Consider the following 23,377-nt stretch of genomic DNA (forward strand, 5'->3'; position numbering starts at 1 on the left):
TCAAAATATTTGTACAATGTTTTTAGATTTTGAATGATCTGTTTACCAACTTTCAAGTTTTGAGATGAAAAAATAAGAATTTTTTTTTGACACCTGAGAAAGAGTAACCATCAAGCTTTCTTATAATCAGTGTAAATTATATTCTATGCTAAATCAACTGGATATGATAATTACATCTGTGTTGTGCTGATTAGTCTACTGAAAGAACAAAAGAAAACGTAAGTGTGAAAATAAAAGGCTTTCGATCTTTTTTGGTAGTTATCTACTCTTAAAATAAACAACTAACTATTAATTATCTGTAAATTGCTCAAAAATTATATTTGGTTTAATTTTTACAAAGTTTTTCTTACAGTGTAGTTTTATATTTAAGGCTTTTTAATTTTTATATGTCTTAAAAACAGCGTATGTTTTCATGTAAACAGCGTATGTTTTCATGTAAACAGCGTATGTTTTCATTTAAACAGCGTATGTTTTCATGTAAACATTCCAGGATTGGCAGTTTAAATAAACTACAGTATTGCTATTATGTGCTGCTTTTGAATATGTGAAGTATGAATACAGAGAATGTTTTTATTGAGCAGACTATATCAAGAATATTTTGTGTTCCATGTTGTATTATGGAGTTTTTTTAAACAGTTTAGCAACTTGTGAGCTCATCAGAGATACACTTTCAAAATAAGATATAATCAATGTATAGTTTGCAGGTGATTATAGTATAATAGTAGGATATATTCCGAGCCACTGACCAAAATCGTTTAAATAAGGCCAGTAACTTTAAACGGCTACTTATTGGCAAGTTGCCAAACTCATTTGATTGAGTAAATTTGGTTAGAAAACTAGTAAAAGAGTATTATCCTTTTTTGTATTAATATACCCAATCAGTCTCTACATGGAGCTGGTTTCTTAACTTCCACATCTACATGTAAGTTTAAAGCCTTCCTACTACCGGTATATTGCAATTTTAGGAGTTGTGTAAACTTGGCTAACAATGGAAGACAATTTTTAAAATAAAGAGTTCTTAGTGCGCTGAGTTAATGATTGCTGGTTTGGTTAGGTTATACAAAGGATCGGTATTCACTTGAAAAGCTGAACTTCTAAAAGAAAGATAAATAGACAAAGCAGAAGACAACAGAAAACTAGTTTCTAAATTACAATTTAGAGTATAGATGGACATAATCTTGATGTTTTTCATGTACTGTTTTTAAAAATCTATGCAAACAGCCTAAGAGATATGTTATAGTTTGTATTGTTGATAACATTTTTTTCAGAACTTTAAAGCTTGGCAAAGATTTTACAGTAACACAAATTTCATTCAAACACAACTTTTTTAAGTCGATGTTTATAAATTATGCTTTGTGAACTTTTCTAATTTTGTAAAGTTTTTCTAAACTGCATGGCTAAACAGAGGTTGTCGTTAAAATATTTTCAGTACAGTTGAAGCTTTGTCAACACTACTCGTGTTTTGTTTCATTTGTTGAGGTGCTTTTACATGCGATACAGGCTCTCCCAGAATGCATGGCAGCATATAATTCTAATCCAATGAAAAAATTGTCAGCTGCTATAAAGCAAGAATCAAACAGCCTGGGCTGTTGGATGCCTCAGAAGTACTAATCTTTAGTGTATATTTCAGAGCATGCTAGCGGTGAGTAGAGATTTAACAAGTAACTAAGGCATATATCACCAACTATTGTGTCTCAAAGCTTTATTTGATGATATGCCGGCAGCGAGATGATCATGTGTCCTCTTTCTAAAGAAATCACACAACCATTCTAAAGCCTGGCTTCCATATACGCCGCAAGCCCCCGTGACAGCACCACAGGGCTATCAGCGGAGAAATGTGACCCTGCGCGCTGAGTACCGCTGGTAGTCGGCGATGGTTAACGCAAAAGTTCAGCGCTGTTGAAGTTTTGCAAAGAGCCGCAGGCAAAACCTCCCCAAAATGCACTGTACAGGCAAAGGCCAGAACTTTCAAGACGGTATGGATAGTGACGATTTTTATGCGATCACCAATGACGCAGCTCTATGTAAACATTAGCCGCCAAGCCTAGCGTCGCAAGTGTTTTGCTGTGTGAGACTACCGCTGGAGTCTCGCATTCGATATGGGAACCCGGCTTTAAAGCTGTCTTACCAATTTAGCAAAACAAACAAAACATCTGCGCAGGAAAGATAACAACAACAAATTAGCTATCTCTAGACAATGGTTTGAGTACAATCAGAGGAATGTTATCCAAGCTCTAAAACCTCTAATCAATCACTTAGATACCAGCCTTCCACCCACGCCCTATAACTCCAAAACTCTGAGCACAACTAAATTATACAACTTTCATTCATGAGTTTGTGACTCTTTCTAACTTACTACTCTTTGACAAAATATGTGCTTGCTTCTATAACAGCATGAAAATCATGAGGTTGTGACTCCTCCTGCCTTACTACTCTTTGACAAAATGTGTGCTTGCTTCTATAACAGCATGAAAATCATGAGGTTGTGACTCCTCCTGACTTACTACCCTTTGACAAAATGTGTGCTTGCTTCTATAACAGCGTGGGAATCATGTGGTTGTAGCAAGATGCTGGTGATACTGTAGTTCGCGGGGAGTGTTCAGAGACAGACAGCAAGAGCCTAGCTCTAAGAGCCTCCCTACATTCTTAAAAACTTGCGACTAGGATACACCTGCTTGGCAGCACTCGCCAATGGTAAATAACAATAACCCATTCCTCCCATACACACCCCTTTTTGTAGTGGCATGTTTTCCATACATGTTTACTCATTTTGTGTATGCTAATCTATGTATATATAAATCTCAGAGCCTGTCGTTTGTCATATGTCCAGTTCTAGCGATAGTTTTAGGAACGAAAAATCCGTTTTGCACTGGATTTGAGCTTGGGACCTCCAGGTCTGCAGACTGGCGAGCTAAACTAATACACTAAACTGTCCTTACCTTACTATGGTATAATAGGGCACATATTTATGGAGCGCTTGCCGAAATACTATTGGACATTACGCGTTACGTCAAGGTGGCTTCATGACTATTATTATAGTAAAGATTTAGACCTAAGTCATCAGATTACTAGGTAAGTTACTCAAATTCATTGGGTAAGTATTTTATTACGAGTGCAATGCCGAGCATTCAGTAGTATTTACTATAATAAGAGCCGTGTCTGTTAGTTCATCTGTTTGAAGCCACGCTAAGAGTGTCAGAAAAAGAGATTCCACTGCCCAGGATATCGATATCGGAAATTTGGTTTAACAGCCATGCATACTACCAACTGTGCCATGTGACCACCTTTCTACATGTAAGAATAGTTGTGTGTATAGTTATTACCTATGACAATCTCTCACGGTCCGCAAGACTGCTAGCGTGTTAGTGTTAACTAATTCACAACCTGCTCTTTGTTGTCATTCAGTTTAAGAGAGAAACAGTTTAATACATTGCCCTTTATAATTTTGACCAAGGTTTATGACAATGATTGCTTCTTACCTCGTTCTGTAGTTAAACATTGGATTGTGAAACACAAAGTTGTCCTCCCTCTTTCGCCGCGGCACTCGAGCCTGAATGTATATAAATGTGACAACAGCGGCTCCAAGGAGCAGCAAGGCAATGCTCACTGTACTCAGTACGAGTATTTTCTCTGCTTTTGTCAGTGGCTCAAGAAAACCTGGCAAAAACTGTGAGATTTCCTGTAGTGACCCTTCAATGACACACAGCAAGTTGGTTCTATACTTTCAGTAAAGACTTGTGTAATTACAGATCGTTTCTAAATTCTGACAAAAAGAGTTTAGGATGACATTGAAGCAAAGGAAGACACAGCATTGATGAATGCTGTTGATTGTTTAGCAGTCTCCAACCTGGCAGACGCGTAGTAATCAAACTAGCATGGTCAGGAATCATGGGATAGATATATCTATATAATCAGCATCAATCTGATTAACTACTTGATATTTTTCTACATTCTCAAGAAAACCTGTGGTCAGCTGTATTGCTCTTCTAAAACTTGAATGAGTTAGGCTCACATGAACTCATGAGGATTTCTAGCGTTATATGCTTACAGTAAGGTTTCAGTTGAAGTTGCAGGACTTATTTGTGTTAAATCCTTGCTATGCTCAGCTGCTTAGTCTCCATTTTGTTAACATATCACTAACATTTTATTGTTAACATATGTTACTATACATTATATTGTTATCGTATTACTATACATTATATTGTTAACATATATTACTGCCAGTCTTCTTAGTTGATGTTTTGCTGAGTTGATAAACAATGGTGAAAAGAAGCATTGTGCAGTTTTGTATTTTCTTATATTTCTTTTATTTGTCAGACACGGAGGTAAGGCAGATAGATGTAGAGAATAGAGATAAAACTAGCTTCAAATATGATCCAAAAGTGAAAAATTTCTTTAACTTTCACAGCCTGACACGGTTTCTAAACAGGTAAACCTGCAGTTGCTATGAACTCACCTGAAAAGCTGGATCTGGAAGGTGTAGTCATATTTATGGTGTCTTCCATGACCAAACTAGATTTTGTCTTTGACTGCAATTTCGCTCAACTAAGTCGTTTTAGCTAGATTTAGTGCTGTCAACGGCGTTTGTTATTTGTAAATCGGCAAGCTTTCAAATTAGAGGTGAATACCCGTCTACATATGCCACAGCACAAGCTCCTTTATTATTACAAATGCCTGTGAATTCTGATTGGCTAACTCTGCGTTAGGGAAAGACAACTGGCATTATTCCCTCAATACTGTGAAAATATATTTAATATTGATGAAGCTCTTTTATTTGTTCCAAATAGATGTTTTGATGCTATTAAACAGCAATATACCTATTACCGCAGACCGCAACTACAAGATCGGTAAAAGAAGTCACTAAACATGGCCTGACATTGATGAGTGCTATGGGAGAATAACTCCTGACAGTATCAGGATCCTCCGCTATATTAGACAATAGTATGCCTGGCACCACTGTTAGTAGCAGCAACCATTTTTTAGCACTCCGCTGTTAAAAAAATTCCTGTTGAGATCAGAGATGTCAATGAAGTTTATGTAGCAGTGTATCAACGTTGAAGCATGCAGCAAGTGCAGTCTACTTCCAATGAATCAACTAGAGCCCACAGAGATAATACAAGACTAGAGGCTGAGTGAAGACAACTTGTTCAATACAAAGTCAGCAGGTGACCTGCAGTACCTGGAGTGCTGTGCATTTATGCTCTCATCCTTCTGCTGTTGCCTTTCTCATGTATTACAGTAATAAATCTACAGCGGTATTTATCCAGTTTCAATGAATGTGTTGTCTCATGCTTTTCGCTCAAACAAGACCAGATGCATCACTGTTATATAGTGAAAATTTTCATAAGATGACCAAAATTGCATGCAACTTGCGATTCAACCATAAATAGTCACAGACAGTGAGAATAAACTGCGAGATGTTTGAAGAGAATTGCTGAAAATTTAATGTTTAAACAGTAAATGAATAACAATAAATCTGTAATATATGTATAAGTGCGTTGTACTCACAAAAATATAGTAGCGATTTCATAATTATTATAAGCACCTCTTGATGTGCTCATGATATCTCTAGCACTGTAATTACATGAGGACTAGACGTGAAAGAGCATAGGTCACAACTAGTGAGTTGAGGTAAAGAGCTCTCTAAAACCTTACCAGTTAGAGTTAGCATAGCACTCCAGCAATAACAAATATAATACAATTCGGAGTCACTTGCCAAACAGTAATATAAATAGAACATGAATAACGGAGTTGTCCTCTCTTCTCTATAGCCAATTATTAAAGGAGACAACTCCTAGTATAGTTAACGTCAGGAAACTCATGCTTGGCACAGGGCTTTCAGTTTGGAAGGAGCTCCACAATAATACAGCCAGCCAAGCTGATGTATGATTTATCTTTGTATTTTTGTGTAGAATGTCTGACAGCGCTATCATTTGCCCATCCATCATATACTATCATAACCGGAGAAGAGCTTAAAACAGCCAGCAGTAAGGAGAATATTACCTAAAACATAAAGACAAATGAATATCCACGTTTTATAGCCACAGCAGGGCAGTCAAATCTAAAAATAGACTGCGCAAATGAAACCAGAGCAAATGTGACAATGAACGTAAATAGAATCAGCCAAGTAATAGAGTTCGATCAAGAAGGACAATGGCCTGCCGAGATATTGATCATTTGACCAAGGGCTGGTGCCAAATAGAGCAGCTATGGTAATACGACGCTGGCCATAAATGTAGTCGATGGTGTAGAAGATATCAAAAGAATTTGGACCGCATATGAAGGAGACACATCTGATAATTGGGACCGCTTATAAAAGATGCATAATAGGAAGGAATAGACCCTCTGGCTGGCACAATTCCCCACACAGCCTGCTCGCAAGCCTCCACACTGATTCATAGCAGTCACATGACTGGTTTACTTGTCTCCTGCTAATAGACTTGGTGATATCACTAAGTCTGCAGAGAGACTATGTAGCTCGAGGTCACTGCATGCTCATCATGTTAGACATGAACTTGCTTTATATTCAGCAAGCGATTATGTCCAGTCTTTTGTTGGCCTTCCTCGTCACAAAACAAGCTAGTGATATGATTGCCGGAGCTTGGTGTTTGAGCAATTAAATGCACTCACTAACTGTTTTAGTGAACTCTTTCTAAGTATACCATCAGGTGCGATACATTTGCTGCATGCCTTGTCAATCTCCTTTCCAATTAAATAGAGAAATATAGCACCGCATAACATAAAATCATGGCAAATAGTGACTATTTGACAGAAATTTTACATCACAAAATTTCAAGACAGTATTTTCTAGCCCAAAACAGTGACAGCGACTGAATATAACTGAATTATGAATGTCTGTTTAAACTGCCCAGCTATTAATATGTGCATCGACAACAGATTCCGCACTTGCCTGATGCTACACTAACTGCTGCCGGCAACCTATCACACCAACTTGTGACAGTAATTAGGGCTGTTAAATAAACCGGGTGATAAACTGTGTCATCTACATAGAGATTAGTAAGTCATATAGAACACTAAGTACTAACTAATTTGGAGGCTGTAATCTATTAGCAATGAAGCAATTATTTGGCAACCATGTGCACCGTAAACCGATGCATTCATCGAGGCAACGGATATGTTGGAAAAGATTGCAGCGGTCAAACTTTCCTGATAGTTCGTCGAGTATCCATGACAGCCTGTGCAATGCGCATCACTTTGTAATGGTCATTGGCTTTCGTGGATTGCTTGATCTATACTTTCTTTCATGACAGTTGCTGCGGGACTAGTATTCCATTATTACCATGAACGCATGTATACTGAAAACGCAATTTCACGGACAATTCACTGATGTAAACACTGAAGGGTTTGTGATAGTGAGAACATCGTTATCACAGATGATCACCGTAGTATTTTAGGATTAACATCGACATGCGGTGACATAGTGTGAACCAGCCTTAAACCATAACTGCCACGTACAACTTTTAGCGTCTTTTCTAGGTAAACCAGACACGCTGATTACGATTTTATACTCAAAATAAAGATTGGGCCACTAACTTTCAAAGCCATGAGGGCTTTTTTAAAGCGTTTCAATATCCATCTCGAAAACAACACAGTCGGCAAAACAAGCCCATAAATATGTGACGTAGCCTAGCTTTTTAGGAACGAAAGTTGGGGATGTCTAGTCCGATTTAGAATGATAAAGATGAGTGTATTAAAACCCATTATTATCTAAATTCAGCATGTAAAATAATCTGTCTTTTATGAAAGGTTGATAAACTATTTAAAATTGCCCATAGCTTGTTACATGATGTTTAATAGGCTAAACGCCGAGAAAAATGAGCTCAAAAAAGCGCGATTTTATCACAAGCTTTTTGAGCTCAGTTTTAGATATGCAATGTTAAATAGCTTATTTACCTTTCAGAAGGGACTGAGATTATTTTGAAGACACCCATCTCTATCATTCTAAATCGGACTGAACATTCCTAACTTCCGTTCCTAAAAAACTAGGTTACGTCACATATTCATGGGCGGAGCTTGTTGTGCCGATCGTGTTGTTTTCGAGACCAATATTAATAAGCTGGAAGAAAGCCTTCATTACTCTGAAAGTTAGTGGACCAATCTTTATTTTGAGTACAAAATCGGAATCAGCGTGTCTGATTTACCTAGAACAAAAGATAAAAGTTGTATGTGGCAGTTATAGTTTAAGATTCAATAATCAGATACAATTTGAGGGAAAGAAAGTGATAACAATAATATAGGTTGAGGAGTTTGTAGAGGAGTGACAGGACAGCAGGCTATCATACATACAGGTTGATAATTACTCTGAGGCTATGAGTATCAAAACGATGAACGTCAGATGATGACCCGTCAGTCATAGCTATTCAGAATATTTAGCTAAAAAAGTGGCACAAATTATAAAACAAATTGCTTATCAGTAGTGAGTCAAACCTTTACGCCTACCTACACAGGCAGGCACAGTTATGGCTGCCATTCACTTACTAGTTGATAGTAACTATAGAACGCCCTCATAGAATAGAGGCAGATACAGCACAGCCATACAGTAGGTCCATAAGAGACTAGGCCAGTGTGACACGCTCACTAGCATGACATGTCAGGCAAATGATAAACTGAGTTTGCCTCCAGGCAATGCCAATAAAACCAGCAAGGCGCATCACTAGCTAACATCTTGCTCGGCAAAAGTAATTTCCAATTGAGTTAGACTCACGTAAATAAAGTCACAAAAAGCGTCAACACTCTCCCTAAAAACCTTCTGTTTTCCAACATGGAATTTTAATTAATGAATCAATGATAAAACTGTAATGCAGCAAACACCCTGTTAAGTTGTCTATGACATTAAATATTTACCTCTCTAAGCACAGTATTTGTGTAAACAACAATGACCACCGATGTGACTTATAGCAGCTTTGCATGGCATTAAGTAAAACATATTACAGGCGGTTGAGCGATGGTAGGACAACTACAGCTAAGATCTAGAAAGAAAGAATATTGCTGACAGTGAAGGTGATTATGTATTTAAAACAACATTAATGATTGTACCAAATCATGAGCCTGTTTTGAAAATAAAGCAACCTTGAAGTTCGGGAATGTGTACATTTGGAATGCGTGTTCGATGAGTTTATTCTTCTAAAAAGATATGCGCATAAAGATTTACAGCTAGTGCAGCAATGTGTAGACCTTTCCACTGTTGGACCAGATGTTCACAATACTAAACATTCATATCCATGATAATAGCTCTACATGTATCTTCATTTGGTGTACCAGGTGTTTAAATTTAACAGCGAAATATACTTTAAATGTGATATTTAACTACTATCCATGACACAAATTGGATCAATCTTTTGAAAGATTGATGTAAAAAAGTACGGTTCGATAAGTGTGAGATACAATGTAAATCCAATCCGCAATGTCTAAGTCTATGCATTAATGAACACCGAAGTGCCTTCTATAATGGTCTATGCTGTCAAGCTTGAAAGCATAAAGTGCAGACTTCAGAAGTTGTATGTATTTTTTAAAAATTTATCTTATATATTAAAATTTTTTATTGCTTAAAAATATATTTCCGAGTACCCAACTTTCACAAACAATATGTTCTCGACAGAATCGACTTTTAAATTGTTGATCTAATTGCATCGATCTAATTTATGTAGATCTTCACTGACGCGATGGTTGTTTCGAAACATGTTACTGCGTCACAGCTAACCTCAGAGTCACTTGAAGACCTACAGTCATATATGGTAGGTGAAGCGTATCTTTGTTATCATCGATAATCTTTAGTAACAATTGCTGCTGGAAAGATATTACAGCTGCCAACAGTTCAACAATAGCATTACTCTTGCTAGTAATATTAATGTCAAAATGTTGAGGAGGGTAAACCAGCTTACAGAAAGAGATAAACTGAAGGACAAGGGTGTTATAACACTTGTCATCTATAACAGTATCAACTCATCCTCTCCGATACATTGTCATCACTCTTAAGTATAATCACCAATTTAGTCATGCTCTAGTAATCAATGGGGGCTTTCATTTGATAGACATGTTTCCATGGTTTACACTCGTGCCTGCAGCATGAGCAGATTAGAAGAAACCAAGTGGTAATCTCCAATTAGGGGTTCCTAAACCTGAAGGTTACTTAGGATGTGATCTTTGATGGACTCAACACTGACACATACAATTAGGCAATGGAATATATTCTAAATTCCATCACTGCGTGACACAACTGACTCAACGCTAGGCATTTCCAGTGGCCACAACTAGTCCTAGTGGAGGGAGAAATACGCCAGCATATATGCTGGTAAATATTGGCATTATGGAGACAACGTGAATGAACAACACATTGCGCAACCAGTTACCCTATTGGAATCTATTTGCAGAATGGGCTCACTAATTTCAGTAAACAGAGACGGGAGCTCAAAATAAGATTACAACTTTTCTTAACGAAAGAATACAAGTTTCCAGGAAACAAATGGTCATTCCTCAAACCTTTCACTTAACAGCTTGTAATTGGCACAGTGAAAACTTTATTCGCAGAAAAGTCTCAAAGGTGAAAAGGGTGCAGGGAAAAACATCCTTCAATAAACAGACTTCCATATGTAAGTACTTTTCATGTTCTACATGTGTAAGTACAAGTATATGTTTTTAAACATTCATTGGGTCTTATTTTCCATGAGCCTTAGCACTTTAGATCTAGACTGTCTAGCACCTCTTCTAAACGACCCGCATCTGCCATCTCTGTCATGCTTGAAGAACTAGTATAACTACTTGCAGGTAAAAGAGGAGAGAGATTGATAAGTGATATCTGCATCATTTAAAGGGTCCAACTCGTGTGCCAGACAGAATACAGGAGCCATCCAATGGTGGATAATGGGTAGAATTTAACACAATTTAGTAATACCTTTGGATATTGTTTATTTTGGTGCGAGAAACCTGTACCAATTTATGTACATCGAACATAAAAATATTTATCATTATTATTTGGATTACCGATAGAGATAGATGCTCCATTTGACTCACATGATATGGGTAGCTAGTGATAGTAACAAGACACTCCATTTGACTCACATGATATGGGTAAATAGTGATAGTAACAAGACACTCCATTTGACTCACATGATATGGGTAAATAGTGATAGTAACAAGACACTCCATTTGACTCACATGATATGGGTAACTAGTTATAGTAACAAGACACTCCATTTGACTCACATGATATGGGTAACTAGTGATAGTAACAAGACTATCACTAGTTACAAAGGTAGCGGCAGTAAATGAGGCCAATTGGCAGCCCTTTTCATGCTGGCTGACATCTTAGTATCCAATATTATAGAGAGATAGGAACTAATCAGTGTTAACTGAAGGAGAAGACCATTCGTACAGCGCCTAGGCAGCGCACAGCAATACTGGCATATAGAACTTATCAGAGAGTAAAATTCTAATGCTCAGAGATGAATCACCAATCTGGGGCACTTGAAAATTGGCACAGGGAAGTGGCTGACCATCGTGTGAAAGAGCAGTGTGCATGCACATGATATCCACTCCATCAAGTTTCATGCTTCAAGTTTCAAGAACATCAGTTTCATGCCTTTGCAGACTGCACAGGCACAGCCAGTGGCTAACCAAGATAAGTTCTCTATCTACTTTCAATTACTTTATACACACACGCACATACATATACACATATATATATATACATATACACACATATATATACATATACACAAATATATATACATGTACACACATATATATACATGTACACACATATATACATATATATATATACACCCATATATATACATATATATACCCATATATATACATATATATACATATATATACCCATATATATACATATACACACATATATATACATATACACATATATATACACATATACACATATATATACATATACACATATATATACATATACACATATATACATATATATGCACACATATATATACATATATATATACACAAATATATATATAAAAATAGATACATGTGTACATATATACAAACTCGGTCAGAGGTCTGCTCATTGGCACTTCCCTGAGACCTCATTGTAAGGACAGTATATATGACATTCTTTATCAGTCACAGACAGCCACTGCTGCCAATAGCAGCCTATCATCAGCAGACAGCTATACGGTAGGCTATAGCTAGGATTGTATAGCAGTCACTCTGTCTACATGTATATATATATATATATATATATAGAAACTGACCCTTTGGAAATAAAAAAGAGGAAGAAGTAGACAAGACTACCGGGCAGGCTCGATGTCTAATAGATTTAACTGTGTGGATACTGGCAGCTGCACTTCATATCCACCTTTAGACTTCAATTGGTCCTGCATAGTAGAAACCTGAAACACAGTAAGTTATGAATATCTAAGAGCATCTGAGCAGCGACTGTAAATATTTGATGAAAGTATTTTAACAAAAAAGACTATAGATGTGCCGATTTGAAAATAAGCAAGAAGAGCGCGGCTTAAGGAGCAGGAATAACAACAGGGTAAAAGAACACGTTCTACTGTAGATTCCGTGTAACTGTCTACACTGCCAATATATAAATATACTTTCCGTTTACATATCTCAGTAACATCTCCAAGTTTTCATTAGAACAACGCTTTCCTATTGCTAAGTATACAAAGCAAATCATTGTACTAGTAAATAGGTGAGTCAGAGTTTCTCAACTCTGACTCATGCGAGCCATTTACAACAACAAACAATATTTATCAAAGCGTGCATCACGGAAAGAGTATACCCCGTGTAGCTCACATCTGCCAATCTCTAAACATATACCCGTAAACCCTCTAATTGAATGCCACCTCTATTTGAATGCCACCTCTATTTGAACCCCACCTCCAATTGGCTGCCACCTTGAGAGAAAGGTTGAAAAATAGAGCACCATTCTCTAATTGAATGCCACCTCCATTTGACCGCCACTTTGACATTATTTTATCTTTATGAGCCCAGAATATCAATTGATCAGTAGAAAAGTGTCCACAAAATCGTATTAATAATGAATTTTTAAAACATCAATAATTATTAATTCTCTCGTTGTCCAACTCCAAAACTTTTTCGCTTTTTTTCATTACAACTTTGAAAGCAACACCATAGAAATAATCAATAACGGTCTCATGCTAATAGTAGTTCCTTATTTAACGCGGTCTTGATAATTCAAAGTACATTTACGATGGTGCAAAGGTTACCTTTAGCAAGTCAAACTTTTATGCGTTGCAAAACTTTTATTTGTGCTAAATGCATTGCGTAAGTTTTGCTCTACCAAAAAATTGCTTGGACGCCGATATGGACCAGTTTTGCAGTGCAAAAGAAGAGTTGCGTCCAGAAGATATTGTGGAAGGTACTGAACAACCAAAAGAACGTTCCATCGAAAGCAACAATGAGAAAGCGGCTATCCGAGCAAACGATGCAAATATCTTTTGTTTTAAAAACGTTAATTTTGTTTATGCATGTAATATAAGTATGGTTCATTTATGTCACTTGTTCATGAATACATACCTATTTGTTGCATTCGATAGATTATCATTATATAACTTATAAATTTGCAATATATAGCAGACTATTTAATAGCATCCTTGTGGTTATGTTATCGGGAAGGGGAAGGGGGTTTGAGGGAGCTTTCACAATGGATCGACGATCATAACTCCTCTTCTATTGCGCATAAAAAGCTAGGTTTGGGTGCAAACGTATCAATGAGTGCAATGATATTTTATTCAACATTGTTAAATATAGATATAAAATAAAAATATGTTTTCAAGTTTAGAATAAAATAACGAACTAAAAGCTCTAACAAATTGCAAAGCAAGGAAAAGGCTATAATATAATTACAGATTAACTGCAAGCAATAGATAACAACTGGTAAATTTATCTCTTGCCTTCCCAAAGCAAATTTCATTTAGAAATCTTTTGACAAGTTAGAGGTAAGGTCCAAACACACTAGGCGATTTTATCGCGAGCATCATGAGGAGAGCGGAGATATCGCTGGCTTGTGCCTAAAGACACTTGAGCAATTCACTAGCAAACGATATGTAATGGGGCAAGCTCACAAACTGCCAATAAAATTCCGTATCATTAGTTTCTTCGGAGTTGTTAATAAATTCGGGTAAGTCAATATGGCGCCGTCTAGGCAACAGTGTAAACAACTTCCGCTTTCGTTATTAAACCTATCTCATTTTCACAGATTGTACACTACAAGAAGACATTAGAAAAAACGATTCTTGTATTTTTAACGGTAATATTTTACGATTTTTATATATATTTTATTTTGTAGTACTTTTTGATATTTAATATATTAAATATTTACCATTGTCAAGATGGTCAACCTGCGCAGCGATCGACTCCAAATGTTAGTTTTCAACTCGGATTTTTTGTAATTATTGTTTGTTATATCATACAGGACTGGAAGTGTTTTTATTAAATTTATGAACAAATCAGTGTTCATTCTGATGATGTTTCAATCGTAAAAAAACAGCAAATTATCGCTGCTGTACATTGGTGAACATCAATAAGCAATAATTACCCGCCATAAAATTGCCTTCTGGGAAAAACCAACTAATCAAAACGCATCGCGCTCGCGATAAAGTTGTGCAGAGAAAGCCTAGCGTTATCGCTTTGCATGAGCTCGCTGAGCAAGTTCTAGCGCAGATTAGCGCCATGCAGCTCGATATCGCGCTAAATATCGCCTAGTGTGTTTTCACCTGTAGGCTAAGTTAGCAGATTTATTGCATCCAAAAGGTTTAACATTGCTCCACCAGAAAAAGAGGGCAAAATACAGGCGACATTCGCTTCGTCAGTAGAAGGGTTAAATTTATCCTCCCAAAATTCTGACATGCCACTTAAAAAATATGCCAGCCTCTAGTTGAATGCCCCCTCCAACTGACCCATACTAAAGAGAAAGGGTTGAAAAATAGAGCCCATGGTGTTTAATTAGAGGTTTTATGGTAACTATCGATGTTTGTTGTGACCGCAACAAACGAAAGCTAACTGTGTACAGAGAGAAGAAATTATTCCAAGTCGTCGGTCGAACAAACGAACAATTTCAGCTATGCATAAAGTCGCAGCCGAACAAACAAACTATTTCAGCTATGCATAAAGTGGCTAGCCACAGACATTGACATTAAATAGAGCGGTGACTCAGTTAGTAATAGAGGCAACATAGTTCTTGCAGCTCATTAAGGGGCATTTTGTATTCCTTACTTACACCCCAGAGGGGCACACATATCAATAAATGAGCAATAATTTAAGTCTATGGATATCCACAAACATGGAGTTATTCCCTATACACATAATTCATCAGTCAGAGGAAGACCCGCAAACAAATCCAGTGAAAACATTCTTCGTATATCGGTTATCGTATCCTCCAAACATTAACTATTTATATAGCTCTCTGGCAGTGGCAGCACTTAACTACAGTTAACAGCGCCACCCACCTAGCTTATCATTTACTTTCTTGTGCCCTGTATAGACTAAAGCTAACTTAATTTTTCAACGATTGTGATGGGTAAATGAATAGAGCTTAAAAGCTACACATTTACCCTTTTGGGCACCCCATAAGAGTGTAAAAACATAGTATCACCAATTTGCTATGTGTACCCATATATGGCTTAGCTGAAGTTTTGGGCTCAAACATATAGCCTGAGGTTTTACAAAAAGTCTGGGGGAAGGACAAAAAGATTGCATCAATGTAAGATGTTTTGCTAACCTTGAGGACTGGCCAGATCCCTATCAAGCCATTACCCTGAACAACAGCATAAAACATTTTAAATTTTGTTTAAAATTCATGTTAATCAATATGACAGTTTGTAAGAAACCGCTGATTGGAAGAGATAAGGCTATGACATGAGAACAAAGGCTATGAGCACGAACGGTGAGTAATCCTACCTTGTCTCCTGAATTGCCAGACGCCATATCTCCCGAACCTATGTGTCCCGTATGCACAAAGTTTGTTGGTTCTCCAATCATCGACCTATCTATTCTTCGTCTCCGCTATAAAGAAAGAACGCTGTACAGATACAATAGTGCAAGGAAAGCAGCTAGTATCATGGTGACTTTGATGCAGCATTAATAAATACATTAGAGCTCCTGGAACCACCTTGGCTGGCACTCGCTTGTTGCTGTTAGTCGGCATATTGAGACATATACACTGCTGAGGTGGGAGTAGTCTAACCTCTTTCATAGAATATAAAAAGTTTGACACTATGCGAATGTAATTATAACAACGAATACTTGATCCCATTATGGACTACACATCAAAAATCACAAGCGATCTGTCATCCCTTGGTTTCAGCTGCCTGACAAATCAAGGCATAGACGATCACAGGCCACAAAGACTGATATATCAGCACATGGTCTTGAGTCATGTTAAAACGCACTCCATCCTTGTGTAGCTTGGGTGAATCACCACCTCTTGAACACACTATGGGCCGATCAACTCTGGCACACACCTCGCTAAAAAGGAATTGTCTTTTGTGATTAATTTTTTAAATACACTGAAGAAATACAAAGAGCATAAACCGATACCAGGTGGTCGATAGTTTAGCGTATTCTTTGTTACAGCCTGTTTTATGAACCAGACAGAGGCACGTGTCAAGATACTGTAAAAAGTCGTTGAGTTTATCTGAAGATTTTCAACTGTCAGCCAACACTGACAGAAACTTACCAGCACACACAATAGCGGACTGTGAGTCTGGAGTCGACGAGTTCCGGAGGGCAGGGCGCGCCATCTGTCTGGTGTAATGTCGACAGAGCATTGTATGAGCTTTTAATATTGGCATATCCTCATCGGGAGAAAATACCGCGCAACAGGTTGGCTGTACGTAACAGAACACTCTAATCTGAAGCAGCAGTTGGCATAACAGCAAAATATTACAGATGCTTTGACCTGCTGAATTGTGTAGTATGGGCACTGAAGAGTCTGGGCTATTAACAGTTTTAACATTTATATCAGAGAGATACTGCAGTTGAAGTGGTGTTTTTTAAATCAGCAGACGACATTTCGAAGTTGTGATCAAAAGTTAAAGTTTGTTATCAAATTGAGCATTGGTCAAGCTCAATTTGTAGGCTACAACTTGGCCATGACTTTGGTGGGATGATTAAATTGTGAACAACGATATTAACAAATTATCATTTTGCTTCTCATGAACAAATGGTCACAATATATTCTGTAACAGGATATACCATTTGTGGTGGTGGCCGCTGAATGAGAAAACCCAAAAGGAGAAGATGAACAAATTATCATTTTCTTATCGGCTTATTCACATTGAAAATTAAATCATGAAAAAGTATATTTGGTTTTAAAAATCCTAGCATTTCAGAAAGACTTATAATGACACATCCATGCTTGTACAATCTGGATTTCTCTACTGATTGTACAAACAGGCTATACTCAGAATACTAATTACAGTAACTAATGCAGCCCTAACTACTAGTACTCATGTATATGTCACAATCCACATGATGAAGATCTCTCTTTCATCTAAGATCTCCGCTGAGTATATTTAATAATATTGTTCATACAGCTGTCTGCTTTGACACAAAGGCCATACCAGAATCTATGTGTTCTGAACACAAAAGTTCTGTCTACTGAATGAAAATGTCAGTTCGATGCTTTTCGTCAGTTTAATACTGCTATGGCCAGTATCGACAAGTATAAATTGGTAAACTAGCTCAAATGACATGTGGCACAGTAGTACTTAATCTAGGTTCTACTGAACTTTAGGGGTTTGGTGGGTCAACCACAGAGGTTCAGCGAGGTCAAGACATACAAGTAGTCTCACAAAGGCAACAACAGAAGTCACACTGATCTTTATGAAAAGATATGTTATTTGTTGTGAGTTCATGCATTGTATTGATTTTGTTCTTTGAACACAGGGATGTCAATACACAGTTCATTATGTGTACCAGTAAAACATATACCTATGTCTTAAATGTGAAAAAAACATTTTATTTTTCAACAAAGAAAAGAATAAAGCGCGTATGAAACCGGCGAGGTTTACTACGTCCAGCAAGGTTAATAACTACTGATCTAGCATGAACCAGGCTGAATAATTGCTGGAAAGTTTTCAACTACTGTTCTGGTGTTTATGCTGCTTGGTGGAGCTTAAGTGAGAACTCATTAAAAGCCACAATCAAAGTTGGAGCTCATTAGAAAGGTCATTTGGCCCAAGATACTGTGATCTAATGAAACAGTGGCAGCCAGAGCAAAGAAACCAAGAGGTAGTCAGCGCTGCTGGACAAGCGGAGGTGATGCACTCATAGTGACTGACACGACAAAGAATAAACTCATCACATAGTAATAAACTGGTATTTCAAGGATCCTTTGGTTCCTTTATCCACGATATAAACTACGCAGCAGAGAGCTTCGTTCAATCAACATCTGCATCCAAGGCATTCCAACTGACATCAATTGGATTAAACTGAATGTTTACACCTGAGTGACTTCAGACACCTAGCACTAGGCTCTGGTCACTGGGTCACAGATACACTCACAACCTGAGACTTTTCCAGCCCTCATTAAGTTTACAAGATGAGGATAAAATGAGGGCATGAGGGCAAATGCTGCCATGTTGAGTACAACACAAAAAAACTCATCGAGCTGTTAAATGACACGAGGCTTTTGCTTGTTCCAAGTGAAACTTATGGTTAGTCAACAGAATCCTGAGTAAAATACAAAATATTGTCATGTAAGACCACGATCAAGCTCTTTAGAATGTCACGTGATGAACACATAATCAACTGACTGATATCTGATAGGCTGATAGCACATCGAGGCATGAGCCATGCTAGATATAATATGAGAGATAATACTGGCAATAGCCCATCAATGGCGGACATAAAGACTTACCACTATGAACCTCTGTATAAAAGCCCACGCAGAGGTTTGTTAAACAGCGAAAATCACCCACGATGCACATCAATCGAGGTCACACTACTTCAACGCTGCTCAATCCATCCATACTTCCAATTCCTACCATCAACATATTTCAACCAGACGTCATCAACCCAGCCCAGAGAACATGACGAAGTTGAGCTAACAATAATGTTGGTAAACTCTTATTCATGGACATCATTATCATTCCTCATCAACTTTTAACAAGAGGCATTCCAGCAATGAGGAGGCCTGTATTACAATAGCCTCTTACTATTACAAATATCAATAAACGCAAATAGCATTTATAAAGACCTCTACAAAACCAGTAAGTGTTTACATTTGCGACTAGCTGTATTAGGCCCTGGCAGTGTACACATAACCTGCGCAATGACATCAAACACTTCATAAAACCCTCCAATCCAACTAGAAGAACAAGTACAAGCATACACACGAGAATGCCGAGCTGTGATTGAAAAGCCTAGACTGAGTTATGCATTTGAGATAGTTGACCCTTATCACCAGGCTATAGCCATTAGCTCGTTACAGAGATCAACGGCCTGCCAATGTTGATAAGAATAGCGCCTTTGAGATGCCATTGCCTCTGAGATGCCATTGCGCTTTCTCAGGCTTAATATTATAATGCACAGCTGTGTGTTACGCTTAACAATGATGTGCATTACAAGCGTTCAGCCTAAATTGCTTCCTATGGATTTAGATCGACTATCTCATATATAGAGCCCAACTCCAATGCATCAGGCTTATTCTTGTCAGCGTCTTATGAAGACAATACTCGGGTGCAGTAGCGAAGGATCTACGGGTTTCCTAGCGAGCTACAGTAACATAAGCAGCTGATGAAATACGCTCCTCTTCGTGTGGCCAGCTATGACGAATAGGAGAGGCCTGATAAATCTTCAGTTTTTGTCACAACATTTATCAACCAATAGCAAGCATTCATCTGCTGCGAATTAAAATAGCGGCTGCTAATCTTCTAAAAACCTTCCAAATTGAACCTCCACATTCTAACACACAGCAGCAATAAATCCGGTCGTTTTGACAAGTGTGAGGCTGAAATACAGCCAAATTGAAGGTGCAGGATGGGGGACAATGATTGATGACTGGGGGATTTAGAGTAGCGGCAGAACAATTAATAAGGCAGGGCGGCACCCATCTATGACTACATTATTTTGTATTTTCTAAAAAGCTACTACTATGATTAAGTGAACAGTTCACTGAATATATGGCGCATTTTGCCAGATATTGCACCAGGGCTTGCAGAGTAATCTGTAGCTGAAAAGACTAAGCCAGCGCAAGACTACTTACCACAGGTTCCTGTGGCTGAGGTCGAAAACAAATAAGACTCATTGTCATAATCCCAGTGTTCAGCCGAAGCCTTCCTTTTCTCTGCCCGAAGCAGTTTTCGCTACAAAATACCAGCATGTGCCATAAATAATTCACATAAGAAGCCTTAACATGATTCTATTAATTAGATGCCAAAGCCCTTACAATATGGTGATAATAGCAACATACATGTAGTAAATCAGAGAACTAACTCAAAAGTTATCAATATTTATACAACCTCTATGAATCGCATATTAAAATGTATATTGTTCTTAACTTACCAGGTTTTGTTAAGTAATAGCAACTGTCAACTTTTTTCTAAAACCAACAAAAGAGTTACATAAACAAGCTTTTTGATGGAGGGGAGGATTAATGAGATGCTCCCCACCTCTATCAAAAATGGTCTAGACTCTAGAGGATAAACAGAGAAGAAGAAGAATCACCCTTTATACCCTAGATACCCACTATAGCCTAACTGGTAAATATTTTGAAGGCACTTTACCTTAATCTTGCTGTTCAAAGATTTGTGTTTGGACATTAACCAAATAAACTGTCCAAATTGTAAACACAACAAGCAACAGATAACAATGCTCAAAGAAATTAGCTATATGTGTCACTGATGACGTAAGTTCACATATCAACGCCAGGGGAAGGCATCGTATTTATTATGGCACTAAAAGATTAATTTTCTTATGTGAGAAAAATCCAAAATGAACTGCATCATTGCTACAATAACATAGCAAAACAATTATTACGTTGATGATAAAATAAAGTTATGGTACGGGGTCTGAGCCAACATACAAAATGACCCATAATTAGTAGGCTATTACTCTAATTTAATACAAGTACTATTTGATGCTAATTATGTAACATAATCTTTATTATCAGGTTTAATTATTGTAGTAAAACCGCTACTATTATCAATCGTATTTCAAGTAAAGCAGTATTACTCGTAGATAGTAGTCGTAGTAATTGGCAACTAATAGGACAAATAAGTAATTAAAATTGATTACATACGACGATATTGTATTGCAGAACTCAATCACAAACGTAAATCCATAATTCACCATTGCTATAATTCATGGTTTCGTGTAACTTTCAGCTAGCCAAAACCATATAAACTGTAGAATACTGGCTACACAAAAAAGAACGATTAAAGTAGTAAAACGATTACAGTAGTAATCCACCAACACTAGCGATCTAAACGATAATTAATGCTGTGACTTACTATAAACGTACAACGTCTTTGTATATCGCTGCTATTTTCTATGTATCTGTGCGTTCGTTTGGAACAAGTAAAACAGCACTGATATTACTCGCAAATCAGTAGGAGAAAAATCGCTCCGTGATTTGAACTCAGAGACCTCTGACTCACAAATGTCCTTGCCTGTGCACTTAATGTTTAGCTTCCTGAACAGTTTCCCATGCTCTACAATAGCTTACTATTAGTGCTTTTAGGATCTAGGGTTATACTTTCACGAGGGCAACTTTTTAATTATGCTAAGGCCGTTGCGATTAACCAATCAACAGATAGACCATTTAGGCGCAAAGCTTAGGCAAGTCGAGACAAGACAACTACCATTTTATCTAGTCTGTTTCAGCATGGGCAATACAATACATGTATGTGTACTTACAGTACATACATGTGTGTATAGGGGCGGATCTACTGTGGTGCATATGGTGCAAATGCACCACCATAAATATGGCAAAAAATTAAAATAAAAGATTTAAAATCCATCAAGAATTGAGTAAATTACAATTCATTTCACTGAGAACTTGCTTTGGGAGGAAATGAACAAAAACGGGCTAGTAGAGCTCGTTATAATGAACCAGTTTTAATAACATTGACCTGAATTTGAATAGCTTATAAACAAATGAGAGTGGTCCCAATAAACATCCCCAATTGAGCCACAACTTTTTCGAAAGAAGTACTACAAGCAATTTTAAAAGCTAAATGTCTCAAAAGGAAGGTCAAGAACGAACTTTGGATCATTTCTTTCGACGACAAAACAACAATTCAAAAAAGTATGCCCTAATATGTCTGTTTTATAATAGCATCGTTATGTAGCTAATACTACGAAACATTTTTATGGTAGTTTGCAGAAATGATGGCTAATTTCTGCACAGCCAAACCAAATGGCTGTTGAGGTTTTGTGATTGATTTTGTCTTGATTTTATTTTATTGCACAAATGTTTGTTAACTTTCTGTTTACATGTAATCTTGATATACATAGTATAAGGAACATTATAAAACACCAATTTAATTAATCATTTCTAATGTCAATTTTTACCTCTAAACTTGTTGTTTGCCGCAAATAAATGATTACACTTTTTTGGGCTCAAACACACTTCTCCTTCAGTCTAAGATGCCTAAATTTCAAAACGTTCCGCTAACGTGGGGCCAGGTAAGGGGGTCGCCCCGCGCACCCCCTCTCACTCTAGATATATTACACAAATTTTGTACCACACACTTTTTTTCTAGATCCGCCCCTGGTGTAGATCTGTGACATATTACATATTGTGTGAAAAACAGAAAATATTTGCGACCAATAGATTTCTTTTACAAACAGTTCTATATGAACTTTTTAAGTGCCATGATTATTGTTGTCAAGATTGAAAGAGCTTCAAAATGGAAAACAGCCTTTTTAGTGTGGCAAGGCTCGAAGTATCTTGTAATATTACAGCGGAAAAAACACCTAATTTTCTTTTCTCAGACTTATAGTTTAAATAAATAAATAAAGTAACAGCGTGCATGAGAGTACACAGGTACGAATGTATGCAAGTTCATTTACATATGTTCACGTAGATGGATCATTCAGCTACAGCCTGTACTAGATTTAGCATTTAGTTCACACATTCATATTTTACTGTAATATATTTTTGTAAATAAATTGCTGGTAACTTCAGGTTTGCATGTAATTATCTAGCAATTAATTTTAGCATGCAAGCTAATACTATTTGAGTTTTACCCCGAAAGTTGGTACAGTGATTAATTTTCTCTTACCAATCGCCAAATGAATGCTGACGGGCAGAGGTTGGTAAAAGTTTTAATCGGTTGCCACCATCTTAAGCAAAAGCCAACAACCTAGTTGTCTTGCACATCATGGTTGCTAGCCTGTGCAC

General features: G+C 37.2%; 1 protein-coding gene across 1 annotated transcript; it reads right to left on the reverse strand.

The window, feature by feature from the left end:
* Nucleotides 1-5,420: 5,420 nt before the first annotated feature.
* LOC137399383 (CDC42 small effector protein 2-like) lies at nucleotides 5,421-21,637 on the reverse strand. Its single transcript, XM_068085469.1, has 6 exons — nucleotides 21,483-21,637; nucleotides 20,536-20,572; nucleotides 20,237-20,336; nucleotides 15,928-16,032; nucleotides 12,249-12,386; nucleotides 5,421-6,003 (listed from the first exon to the last, which is right to left on the reverse strand). Exons 3-5 carry the CDS (start codon nucleotides 20,282-20,284, stop codon nucleotides 12,285-12,287), a joined length of 255 nt encoding a protein of 84 aa, XP_067941570.1. The 5' UTR covers nucleotides 20,285-20,336; nucleotides 20,536-20,572; nucleotides 21,483-21,637; the 3' UTR covers nucleotides 5,421-6,003; nucleotides 12,249-12,284.
* Nucleotides 21,638-23,377: the final 1,740 nt, after the last annotated feature.

Source organism: Watersipora subatra, chromosome 7 (assembly GCF_963576615.1).
Source record: "Watersipora subatra chromosome 7, tzWatSuba1.1, whole genome shotgun sequence".
Taxonomy (NCBI): Eukaryota; Metazoa; Bryozoa; class Gymnolaemata; order Cheilostomatida; family Watersiporidae; genus Watersipora; species Watersipora subatra.

Bases quoted from the DNA above. Each gene is read 5' to 3' on its own strand.
- LOC137399383 (XM_068085469.1), bottom strand. From the start codon at position 20,284: ATGACAATGAGTCTTATTTGTTTTCGACCTCAGCCACAGGAACCTGTG. The intron at 16,033-20,236 runs GTAAGTAGTCTT...CTTTCTTTATAG, and splicing joins CTCAGCCACAGGAACCTGTG to CGGAGACGAAGAATAGATAG. The intron at 12,387-15,927 runs GTAGGATTACTC...ACTGTGTTTCAG, and splicing joins CTGGCAATTCAGGAGACAAG to GTTTCTACTATGCAGGACCA.